The sequence below is a fragment of the Aplidium turbinatum genome, chromosome 6 (genome assembly GCF_918807975.1).
Source record: "Aplidium turbinatum chromosome 6, kaAplTurb1.1, whole genome shotgun sequence".
Classification (NCBI taxonomy): Eukaryota; Metazoa; Chordata; class Ascidiacea; order Aplousobranchia; family Polyclinidae; genus Aplidium; species Aplidium turbinatum.
The window spans coordinates 29,730,081-29,743,195 of record NC_137477.1 but is presented as its reverse complement, the minus strand read 5'-3'; the positions used below and the strand labels follow the sequence as shown (position 1 = coordinate 29,743,195).

The 13,115-nt window shown below is 37.5% G+C and overlaps 1 protein-coding gene across 1 annotated transcript; it reads left to right on the top strand.

Annotated features, from left to right (window-relative positions):
- Positions 1-6,094: 6,094 nt before the first annotated feature.
- On the top strand, positions 6,095-12,736 carry LOC145771951 (uncharacterized). The gene is made up of 5 exons (XM_082583725.1): positions 6,095-6,281; positions 7,430-7,586; positions 7,809-7,882; positions 8,477-8,625; positions 9,444-12,736. The coding sequence occupies exons 1-5, from the start codon at positions 6,146-6,148 to the stop codon at positions 9,663-9,665; spliced, it is 738 nt and encodes a 245-aa protein (XP_082439851.1). The 5' UTR covers positions 6,095-6,145; the 3' UTR covers positions 9,666-12,736.
- Positions 12,737-13,115: the final 379 nt, after the last annotated feature.

Below are 13,115 nucleotides of genomic sequence, written 5' to 3'. Positions count from 1 at the left end.
CATTTAATGGTAGTATGTAAGTAGTCGGTAATCTTGCTACCATGGATGCCCAATGCTTGAGTTGGAAATGTTAATCTGACTGTTAGTTGCAGTTAAAAAACGGTTAATTTTTATGGAAATTGTTAAAAAACTAATTAGAAAGGCAAGTAGACTAACTTTTTTAGACAACTGTAACTCTTAGAAACATCGGTCCTACTCTCTTCCATGGTAAACTCTAGAACAGGGGTCGGGAACCCATGGCTTGCGAGCCATGTAACGCTAGGGCTACCATACGTTCTCTTTAAAGAGGCTTTGGCCTCTTTTTTCAAGAAAAATGAATTGTCCTCCGAGGACAATGGAAAATGCTCAAATGTCCTCTTTTTTGACAGTTTGGGTTTTCATGCTTATATTTTCAATGGGATTATATTGCTTGATGACGTTTCAGCGACGGCTTGTAGGCTATTTGTTTTCTAAACATTTTGTACCGGTATATCAATGTAACATGCTGATTTATAGATTTTACAAAAAATTAGCGCATTTTATAGAACTGTTGTTGAACGTTCATTGCCTGGTTTATTGTGAGATATTAAACGACATTTTAAAGGCCATGCTCACACTTTAACAAAAAAAAAAATTCTTTTGCCTTCATACGCTTTATGTGGATACAACGCTTGTAGACGTTGTTGCCACTGCCTAACCCACCGGCCTCCACACCGTGCGCATGGTCTGAGGGTCCTGGACGACGAGACTGCTGAGTGGCTGAAGATTTCCTGCCCTCCAATCGAGCCTGGAAAGGTCGCTCATACGCCATCATCATCATTACCAACTCAGTTTGGTTCGTTTGTTAAGTTACTTGAAACAAATCGAAACGAATGTCTAAAAGTACAATGTGTATAACACCTAACCTACAGCTAGAAATCGTGGCATGGATAGGCCTACAGCTTTGCAAGAAAAGGGACAGATTTTTAGTTCCCGCCGTTTTTAGCATCTTACTGTTATGTGCAGCCTACTGTTTTAATTCTATTTCTTGCTAGTAATTTAACAATTTCGTTAAGGCTGACCATTCCTTGTTGAAAAAAAAAATTAAGGCTTTAATGCTACCTGGAGGTCGTGCCTGATTTGTCACATTTTGCAAATTTTTGAGATCATTGCTGTCTGACTGAAACTGTCTAAAAATTAGGTCTTTTTTCACTTTTTGCTGACTTTTAATAATAAAAAATTTTAAATGAGGAAAAATAAGTTAAACGTCCTGTCAATCTGTTTTCTTGTTTTGTTATTTCTTTGGTAACTTGCTGCGTAGGCCTATACTGTTATGATCTAAAAAAATGTAAAAGATTCTTCAAGCGTAAAATTGTACTTGCTGACGAAACGTGTCCTCTTTTTAGGTGATGAAAATATGGTAGGCCTAATAAAGCATGCTTTTTCATTCGAGATAATTTTTTTTAATTAAAAAACTTTTTACGAGAGGGTTGAGGGGCTTGCATACGGAAGAAAACTCCACCTCGCCAAATTTTTGTAAGTAGGCCTACCTTGTTGTAGTAGGCTATTTTGTGTTCAACCCAGCGTTTTTATTTTATTTTTTCAAGACAAACACTGCGTCATTCTTTTCCCTAGTTTTGTGAAATGTAAAGAAACACACGATCAGTGGCGTACGCAGGATTTTTTCAAGGGGAGGGGGGCATTCGAAATTGTTTTCGAATCGAAATGAAAACGAATTGACAAATCACCTATTTGTCAATGATAACCAGTAAGTCATATTGCGTAAGATTAGCCTACCATACTCAGCTTGCATTGACGATAATTTTTTTTAACTAGTTTACTCAGTTGAATAGATTTTGTAGTAAAAACAAAAAAATGTGATATAACACGCTTGACTTGACGTCGCATATAATGTTTTACGTAAACGACGTAATGAGCTAACTCAACGTAGTGAAGTTAGCTCATTACATTGTAGTAGCATTGTGTAAACTGTAAACGGATAAGTGAAAACTATAATAGTTCGATTATTTTTAAATGATAGAAGAAAGTTGTAGATCCAGGCCCGGATTTAGGGGGGAGGGGCAGAGAGTGCAGGTGCCCCGAGTCCCCCGACTTTTGAAGGGCCCCCTACGTGGAAAAAATGTGATTTTATGTTATTATTTTTTTGTTTCAGCCTTTGAAGTTTCTGCAAAATGCAATGCAGTGCTGGATTAATGCTACTGTAGACCTAAAGGTGGTCTTTCGCGCCGTAAGCGCGAAAAAAATTTTTGCACGGAGGCCCCCGATGTAAAAGTGCCTCGGGCTCCCCCCATCAGCTAAATCCGGCCCTGAGTAGATCATAACGTTATCTTTGAAACGATTGACAAAATCCTATGAGTTTTGAAAAATATTGTCTGTGGAAATTATTTTCTAAGAACTTAACTGCAATATCTCGCGCTCAGTGGCGTAGCTAAGGGGGGGCGGGGGCGGACCGCTCCGGGCGGCACGTCTGGGGGGTGGCACTTTCAGACAGGACGTTTCGTTTTTTGTTGATAATGCAAAAGTACACAGAAAATAAAAGCAAACAGAATGGCAACGTTCAAAACAGTGGCGTAGCCAAGGGGGAGGAGGGGTTTGGGGGCAGAGATGGGCGTGATCTTGATCTTGAAGATCACTTTTTTTTGGTGATCTTGATCTAAGATCACTTTTTTTGTGTGATTTTGATCTTGAAGAACAATAAGATCAAGATCACTTTAAAATTGAAGTTTACTTACTAGAATGAGGTATTTTTTTAGAACTCGTACTGTACAAAGTAGTTAGTGGCAACTACTAATAATAAGCCACAGTTAATATGATATGTGTCCAACAAAAGACGATTTAAAGTTCATCTAATCTGATCACTGGTCAGTGTTGCCATTTCAAATTGAAAAAGTTTTATGTGTTGGTCATAATAAAGAAGTCAACTTCCGTGTATGGTACTTTATGTTGACTTATAATAAAAATGATTTAACTTTGTTCACAATTTTTATGTATGAATTTTAAAGAAATGTTTGCTTTCTTTGACTCAATTTTAGATGTTTCAAAAGTCTAGATTGGCGGTGTTAAAAAATCTGGACTCTAGCCGACTTTGGTCATGTAAAGTGGTTTATTGCAGCAAATCAACCAGACCAAGACTTGTTTAGGGTCTGAGTATGAAGTGGTTTGTCTGACCGCAAACCTCTGAACGTTTTTGAAAGCAGACAACAGTATCAAGGTTGCCAGATGGGTAAATGGTGCAATAAACATTGACTTAATACAGTGAAAGTTAAAACTACTTAGTAACACGAATAAAAACTCTCACACGGACCAGACAAAAATTTGGTAAAAAATGATGCAGTTCAAAATTTATTTTCGTTTATTTATTATAAACAAAAAGTATAAAACTAATTGCAAATTTTGTGACTTTTTCAGTACTACTGTAATTAACCGCAGCCTTGGGTGTGACGTTGCGATTTTACGCAAACTACGTCAACAATTAATAGGCCTAATAGCAACAGTCACTAATTGATTACAATTCTTAGGCTAGCGTTCGAGTAGTTAAAAGTTAGCAATACTAACTATATACTTTTACCCAGGTGGCTTATAGTAATTATTTTATGCAACATCATTGATCAAAAACTTGATTTTTTTTAAGTACACAAAAAGTGATCTTGAAAGTGATCTTGATCTTCAAGATCACGATCTTGATCTTCAAGATCACATAGTTTGGTGATCTTGATCTTCAAGATCACCTATTCTTGGTGATCTTGATCTTCAAGATCACCAATACTGGTGATCTTGCCCATCTCTGTTTGGGGGTTACAACCCCCCCTTTGGCACGCATGTGACGTCACGATATTGAGAATGATGCTTTCAGTCTCTATGTCTCTAAAACAAAGTTTGCCTTAAACGAAACTCCATTACAAGATCGAGTTTTGCCAATACCAAACATTCAAATATCTCAGCCAGGAATTAGCAACAAGAAAACACAGAGACTTAGCTTTATTAAGTTACCGAAAAATTCCCAAGAAAACATGATCTTATCCTTTTGCTATGCCACCGGACAGCACCATTTTACAGGAATATTTAGACGAGGGGATTTATACCCACATTTTTGTTGAAAATGTTCTCAGAATGCACCAAATCCAAAGTAATTTTTCAAAAATTTCTGGGGGAGGCCCCCCAGATCCCCCGCCGTTTGGTGTCGTCTTTGGCGAGGACGCCGTCGGGCTTCGCCCGCCGACCCTTAAAACCCCCCTTTCAAAGTTACTGGCGACGCTGCTGGTTCAAAACATACAATAATTCCACTTTAAGTCAATTAAAAAAGTTTCATTTTCACATGCTTTTTCTTGAAGGGGCGGCAAAATCTGAATCCGCCCCGGGCGGCACATTCCCTAGCTACGCCACTGCTCGCGCTTTATCGAAATCATCATTGATAGCTGTAGGTCCGTTCTGACCTAAAACCTAATTTAATCAACACGTATTTTTTTTAACTATTTAGAACAATCTGATGCAATTCCTATTCTAGTAACATCAAGTAGGCTTCCTGCAGCCAACTATAAAACACACGTGCGTAATGTCTCTTTGCTAAGTTGGCTCTATTTGCCTTGGTCTATCACTTTTTTACGCTAAAACTAATCATTGTGACGACATAGTTACCTCAGAGAGGGGTTGTTACTCCTAAATCTCCCTTAGGTTATTGCTTGTGTGCACCTTCCCCGTTGTTTCCACTTTATGAGCTCAACGGATTGCTTTTTTTTAATTTTTTTTTATATATGTTCACATAAACCATTTAAAAATGAAGAATTTGAAACGTTTTTGAAAGATAGGTCTACTGTAACCACTAACCAGTGACGTTCGGTGGCTTAAACCGTTGGGAAAGCAACTTGTAAATATGCTGCAGCAAGGTAGTAGGCACGAAGGGCGTAACCGTCGGGCGAAGCCCGAAGGCGTGTTGCCGAAGGCAACACTTCCAGTGGGGGGTCTGGGGGGCCTCCCCCAGAAATTTTTGAAAAACACTTCCTATTTGGTGCGCTCTGAGAGCATTTCCAAAACAAATCAAACATAAAAATCTGTCAAATTGTGCTTCGCCTATGTCGTGATCACTGATCATACATCCATTTAATATTTAGAAGTCATGAACAATCTTAATTATAACGTTGCAGGACCAAAATCCAGTGTTAGATATGGAATAATAGTTGTCTAAACATTTAATTCGTCATGAATGTTCATTCTCAGATATTTAGTTAGGCCTACACTACAAAAACTAACACTTAGGCCTAAACATTACAACCGCAAGCAATTTGTACAAAAAGCTGGATAAGTTTGCCTCCTGCGTATAGAAGCTTAACGAACTAAATATTGCATCCGCACCTGAACGTTCATTGGCGAAGTAACGTTATATCAACGCTGTAAAAAGGGCAAAGGCATGACTATGAAAGCTAGTAGGCTAAAGTACATGGCGAGGAGACATCAAAAAACAGCAACAATTATTTCGGCATTATGATGCTGTGCTGTGTACCGTGACGAGAGACCATTCTGACGAGTTAGTCTAGCCGCTCTAGCGAATGTATGCATTGACGTCACTGGGAAAGCAAGTCTCATCATAACACATCTGATTGGCTAAGCAGCTGGTGACGTTTTGCAAAACGAGTGAGGATTGGATAAAACGAAGGCGTTTTTTGACATTTTTGAATCTGGGGAAAGCAACTTTGATAGTTGCTTCCCTGAAGCCTCAGTGATTGTTTCTGACAGAAGCGTTTGCGTTAATTGGCATTTATAGGCAAGACATGCGGTTTGGTGAGGACTTAGACTACTCACAAGCGTTACGAGTAATTCTAGTCACGAATACAGTAATTTTTAAGTTAAAATAGACATGATAAAAATAATAAGTTAAACCTAGAATTCAGTCATTATATTTTGCATAGTTTTCGCTCAGGTAAGCACTGCTTTCCTTGCTTTCCCTCACCGATCGTCACTGACTGTAACTTATAGAAAAAGTTGTTGCGAAATACATCGTTTCATTGCAAAGAAAAATTTTTTGTCATATTTTTGTTTTGACTAAACTTCCATGGAAAAAAAATTCATGTTGTTTCCACCAAAAAAAAAACATCTTTTCGAACAGCGCTAGTATATAGTATTCTACCTTTGAACGAGAAATTAAAACACCTTACATAAGAAGATACTGATAATGCATTTCAACGAACTGTTGATTGAAATCGTCAAAGCTGCTCCCGCTATTTATGACAGACAGCATGAAGGGTACAAAGACCGGAAGCTAAAACAGAATTTGTGGGAAAAGATTGGAAAAAGCTTGGGTCAACCAGGTAACTTAAACTAGCATCAGGATGCTCTAAGGCAGGGGTCACCAACTTGCATCCAGCGAGCCGTATGCGGCCCGCCAGGCCGTTATGTACGCCCCTACAGGAGTCATCAACATTTGTTGATTAGTCACTATTATTGCTTGTATGGCGATATGTCAGAAAATGTCTTTGTTTATTGAAATTGTTAATTGCAAGGTATCATTTATGTTTTTTTTTTCAATTGTGTGAACCCCTGCCATCGATTAAATTTCTGTAAACAAGATTTCGTGCAAAACGACATAGTGACTTCAAAACACACGGACAGGCTTTGGAGCTGTGTATTCTTTTTACGGTTTGAAGCCGCGCACTTCATGCTATTTGATCCAGGCATAACAACTGGTGAGGTCTATATTATTCATCCCAGGATCGGTATATTGGTCATTGGTAGATGATTTGGTGTGTGGTCTGAATCACCCTGACAGTAATGGTGTCCATGAGACACATGTTCCTACTAAAACGGTCCACTTGAGATTGTAAACGATTGAGCTTCACCCATTCTCTTTGAGGTAGTTCTGCTCTGGGTAGAGCTTTGGTTCTTGAAAGGACTGTGAGCCAATTTTGGTTGCAACTTCGTTCAATTAGCTTTTTCAAATTTCTAAAGTATTAATGTTGACGTTGCGTTATCTGTGTGTTTTTGTATGAGTCAGATTAATTTATAAATGATGTTTATAGATTCAAGAAAAACAACCTCGCAAGCTACAAATGTTTACGTTTGAAAGACAATATGAGTTTTTTTTTAAGAAATCACCCCTAAGACTCCCCCTAGTTACTTTCTTAGTCTATATTAGATTTGGCCTATTAAAACTCATTATTTCGTTCACAACATTGAATCTTCGTCAACTCAATAGTAGCTTTTGTTTCAATATAACCTGGTCTGTGCTGAACGAAATATCTCGATCATTTTCAAAGATTTTCTTCTGCTTTCTCAGATTACCTTCTCGTTTCCTCTCGTTACTTCATGCGTAGACATTGTTAAATTCTTGTAAAGTACCACCGTAATTATACTGTAATTAGGCTATTAGCCTATTCAATAGTGGCGAAAATCTTAGTCTACTACTCTACACGCTTTGATGCCATTAAGCTATGTTTACGCAGTTAATTTCTAATTATAGCAATGACTTGTGCAACACGGTGGAAAAGTTTGCGAAATGCCTTCACCAAAAGTTTGGGTACTACCAAAAACCAATTCTGGAAGTCAGGAAAGCCTATTAAACCATTCAAATATTCTCGCCAGATGTCGTTTCTGAACCAGCACTTACGTGCCCAATTGTATGTATAGCCTATCTTCACAAAATCATTAGTATAGGGCTATAGGCCTATAAATTATGCTACTTTTAAAAATGAATAATTCCATAAAAAAGCTTAATTTTTTTTGCTGAGTGTGGCTTGCTAAGTAGAATATCTTTTATTTTTCACACTGCGAGTAATCGAACTGTCCAGTCATAATTTACAATTCTATCTTTGATACTGACTGGGCTTTTGTGTTTTCAGAACTGCCAACCACTGTGATTATTCTGGGTTGGCTACAACAAGTGAAGAGGATCAACTAAATTATGTAAAGCTTGGTAAATTCTATTTTATCTTATTATTTTAGATTATATTTGAATAAGGACCTTCTGATGATCCTCCTTTTAGGTGAAACAGGCTGTTAAGGCCTTAAGGGTTTGAAGTTTGGATAGTATTATAATAACTATATTTGATTTAATTCGCTCGGCTTTGCTTTTTGCTTGGCATTGAGCACTTGTTGTAGTATTAATAGTTTTCATTGTTTAAGCTTGGTAAATATTTTTCCGTTTTCAATATTTTGATGGACTTTTGTTGTTGTCGGTGGCTTTGAGGTCGATATCCTGTCCTTTCACCACCATGTTAATGATGTTACCATCGACTGCATTGCTCATGGCAACTAGAAAGCTGCTGAAATTAAAGAAAAACATTATATCTGTTGCATTTGATAGATGATGTAATCGTTGATATGGTCTGCGCTTTGTTGATCAGTACTTCAACCCTCCAAAAGCTTAATATTTACTTTGTTTTCCGCAGACTCTTAGTTGCTGATTGCTATGTTCCGTTAAACTTTAAACTTGTTAAACTTGTTTAATTAACAACTTGTTTTTTCTGTTTGGAGTTCATGACATTAATTTCTTGCCATTTGATTTCAGATATGGAAACAGTAGACTTTGTTTGGGAGAAACAAGAGAGCGTTTGCACCAATGATGCTGCTCCAAAAGAAGAATTTGAGAATCCAGACGTGCCGCTAGAGGGCAATGAAAATCCACTTTCTGAAACAGAAGAGCAACAGGATGACCTGGTGAGTGGAATAGACTAATTCATCTATAATTCTCTCACCCAGATCGATTTAGAACCACAATCTGTTTTTAACTCTAAAGCACTTTTTCTATTGAAAGTCGAAACCGCGAAATTAAGAGTTTAGGTTATTGTACAGAAACACCTGATTGTAGAGATTGTGTGAAGTTGTTCGGAGCCTCTTTCAAGCCCAAACATCACTTGAAAATGATCAAATAACAAAATAGACGATCTCATATTTTTGTAATAAAAGATGTCAATATATTTTAACGACAGTCCAGTATGTTTTTGCAATGTTTCACACAACTTACGATAAAATTAAATATAAGACTGCATAATGTCCATAGCGAAAAATCAAGAGTGTACAAACTATTGCCAGACAAACCAACTCCGACTTACGCTGCACTTTTTCATAGCAATACATGCCTCTTCATGGAACTCCCAACTCGTTTTCGGATTCTCGCTATTTTACGTTTTTTTCTCTTGTTGTCTAGTTATCATTTTTTCGGTTATTTTTCGTTTCAGGAATAATAACATATAGACTATAGAGATGTATCAGCCCTTGTTTTAGTGATTAGAGACGGCAAGTGATCTGTTAACAAACAGTCAAGATTAAACCACAAACATCTTTGCGATGTAGTTGGTGTTTTGTATCCGCGATTACCAGATGACCTTCTAACTCACTGCCCTTCATGTATGTATCAATGCACACTTATTGCACAGTATTAGTATTCTGCTCCCTTTGAAGTCACATAAGGTATTCAAAAGTCGCTTTCAAATATGTTTTGTATTGTTCATTAAAACGTCTTATTATATCACCAGGACAAAATGCTACAAGCAGTGGAAAAACACACATTAGCTGTTAAAACGGCGCAGTCTGCCTCAGCAGTTAGGTCACCAGCCTCATCTAACAAACCTGACGAAGCTGAACTCTTCGGTCAACTTATTGCGGCCAAAATAAGAGCCATGGGCCAACACGACGCGGAGCAATGCATGGCCAACATTCTGCAATGCATTTGCAACATGCATCACCACCGTACGTAGGTTACTCATTTTGTCGTTCGCTTGGGAGTGGAGACATTTGTCTTTGCATCGAAAACTTCTTTTCAAACAGACGTTGAAGCAGATTCGTTCACTGTGCATCATGGCTTAACTTTAAAGTTTCAGTATCTTGAAAACATTGCCGCCCATACTTCTATTTTGAAGTTGTGTTGAATAAAATAAATGAAAAACTGCTTCAGTTTCCCTGCACAGCCACGCCAACCGATGTTCAAAGTCGCGTTTTTGATAGCCTATCACAAGCCTCTGCATTTACTGATTGATCTTCACTGTGGTATAACAATTAGCTGCTATAATTTTGCCACTTTTCATATTTAATCTATTATTTGAATCAAATTGGGTTTATTTAAGAGAATAATTCAGTTGTAGTCTTGCTGGATTATTATAGCCTACTGGTCAACATACTTTGTACTAAATTCGTTAATCAGAGATACCACTTTTCTAGATGCATGTTTTGCAGTGATTTTGAGTCTGCAGCACGTTTTTATTCTACCACACCTGGTTTTAAAATACTTGCCCTTCAATACTTTGTGTAGGCCTATGTAGTAATATTTATGAATTAAGCCAAACTCTGTTTCGTATTGTTTTTTTTTAAATGCCCTATAAATTTTGTTCCGTAACTCCACAATACTTGTCGTGTACTGTACCAAAGGTTTGAAACAAAAAATTACAGTTTTAACCAAAAAAGTGTAAAAAAGGATTACCAATAAGTAGCTTAATAATTAATCGATTGCATACAGTTTGTACGTTGTACCCACTGCTTATCTTCATCTACGGCAGGGGTTCTTAAACTGGAGTCCGTGGACCCCCAAGGGGTCTGCGGACTAGTTTTAGGGGGTCTTGGAAGTGTAAAAATCGTTAATTTTATCAGAGCGTGTGCTTTGAACCATCAAATATTGAAGAGGTTATGTCAAGAAATGGGAGCGGAACATGAAGTTCTCCTCTATTATACAGAAGTTCGCTGGCTGTCAAGGGGACAAGTTTTGAAGCCCTTTTTCTTTTTTTTCTAAGAGATAAAAATATTGAACTGTCAAAGCAGTTTAACAGTGAAGAATTTATTCAAGGGTTAGCTTACTTGGCGGATGTTTTTACTCATATGAATGAGGTAAATCGTTCTATTCAAGGCCCTGCCGTTACAACTATGGACGCTTCTGAAAAACTTAAAGCTTTTTAGGACAAGTTATCTCCGCGGAAAAGGACATTGGAGACTAACACCTATTCTAATTTCTCAACGTTGGAAGAATTGGTGCTTCAACATAGAATTGCAGTTTGTACTGCTCTACCATTTTCTCTGCACACAGACATGTGCAGATATTTTCAAGCATTGCAAAACTCTTTCAGAGGTTCTGCTTAGCCGCAGAGGATATTAAAAATACAGCATGCATACTGGATAGGTTACCCTTTCCTCGTTGAACAGGAATCTATCAGTTATGAGGACCTTGCAAAAGATGAGTTCATTGAACTAAGGGCAATGGAATCAGCCACGTCTGCTTTGATCCCTTTTGTGATTACGTATTTATGTGAGTCAGGATTTTCATCCTTGGTAACTATCAAAACAAAGAGTCGAAACCGCTTGGATGCAAGGGATGACATGCGTGTTGCCCTATCAAGACGAAGTCACAATTTCATGTTCTTGTTGAAAACAAACAGCAGCATCCTTCACATTAATGAAATTAAATCGAAGATATTGAAAAACAATCTTCATTCGCTATTTCTTAAATTTAATAAAACATAAATTTTGTTACCAATTCATTTTAATTTTATTGCGTTATGTCCAATTCATGCTGATTAAAAAAGTTTCTCGGACTAGGTCACAAAGGGGTCCACGCAAACCAAATTTTTGTTTTAAGAGGTCCGCGTTAAAAAAAAGTTTAAGAACCCCTGAAGGCAACCGAAATTCAGTTTATATATATTTTTTTAAATGATTGTTGATTGCTCGTCCTTGAGATTAAATTGTAAAGCTGCTGCATACAGAGCAGAACAAGTCTGAACTAGTTTTGCACTTTTATGGTACGGTCATGAAACTTACGCGTAATTGCAAGTCAAGTCAATTTATTTGATTAATTGCAAGAAATGAAAACGAAACTCTGGAAATGCAATTGATAGTTGTTGCAATTGCATACTCGCAGTAAAATACTACCGTAAACTAACTAAAACAACAAACAACCTAAAATAAAACTTCTTAAAACTGGACCTAAAGTGTATCACATTTGTCCTCACGTAATTGCCATAGCCTATCAAACATTGGGCAAAACGTAACTTTTTTATTTGATATTCTCTATCAGTTTCTGTTTAGCAACAGAGCGGATGCTCTTATCAGAATGTTATGGTTAGCCTATACATGACAAAACATGGTGAAATCAACATTGCAGAAGCTACATTAGATATAGCTTAAGGTCAAATTTAGAAATAAAACGTGTAAATATCTTAAAAACGTGATGTTTTGGGAAAAAAGTAGGCTATACGCATGTTTGAAATCAGCGTCAAAAATACGCTTAGGTTCACAATCTGCCCATAAAAGTCATCTTTGTTAAAACTTTGCTTGCTCCCAGTGTTATTTGTGAGGGAAATGTTCTGGTAGGTCTACTGAACAAACAACGTCGTATTTCAAGTTTTGGTAACAAGTAACAACAGTACGTTTTTTATTTAAATGCTTTCGCATTTGAATGCTACTTATCGAATATGGCCGTTAGGCTATATGGCGTATATATTGGTGCTGAAAGTATAGGCTATGCGTGGCATCGTTAAGCATTACTGGGATGGATGCATGGACTTCAAAAAATTATATCCGATGTTTTCACATGACATAATTTTACATTGGAATGATGCATTTGTACTGAAATGGACTTTGTTGTCTCATCAGAAACCTTTTCAGAGGAGTTTCTACCATTGGCCGAGAGCCTAACTCGAAATTATTAAACTGTTAAGAAAATGGCTTAGGCTGCCCTTTCATTATCGCACTGAACAGTACAGTGAGCTTATAACCAATTAACCATTGATATAATAAATTTTCTAGTTTCAACTTGTCCAAATAAACTACGTGCAGATGCTTGTAATGTAGTGTAACATTCGTTGAGATCACATTTAGGTTCAGTGGTTACGCGTGGTTACGCGCCCGCCTCAAGATCACGCGGCGCTGGTTCGACTCGCGGGGTGTGCGCTTGAGCAACGCATTCCAAGGACTGCTCATGCTTCATTCAGCGGCATCAAGTGGATAGAATAATTCCCCGGAAACAACACTACAACAATCGGGAAACTTCACTCTGCCAATCTCGGTAACCGGCCCTGCGTCAAAAGCCTCAACAAGTATGCGAAACTACCAGGAATAACCTATCAAGGCTTTGTCCGAGGATAAAGATTCAAAAACCAAACCAGGTAGGCCTGTAGTAGCCTACTCATGTTATATTATTTGATAATATGTTTGATGCTATGTTT

Coding starts and splice junctions, on each gene's coding strand:
- LOC145771951 (XM_082583725.1), top strand. CDS start 6,146: ATGCATTTCAACGAACTGTTGATTGAAATCGTCAAAGCTGCTCCCGCT. Junction 7,883..8,476: donor ACTAAATTATGTAAAGCTTG/GTAAATTCTATT, acceptor ATTTGATTTCAG/ATATGGAAACAGTAGACTTT. Junction 8,626..9,443: donor AAGAGCAACAGGATGACCTG/GTGAGTGGAATA, acceptor TTATATCACCAG/GACAAAATGCTACAAGCAGT.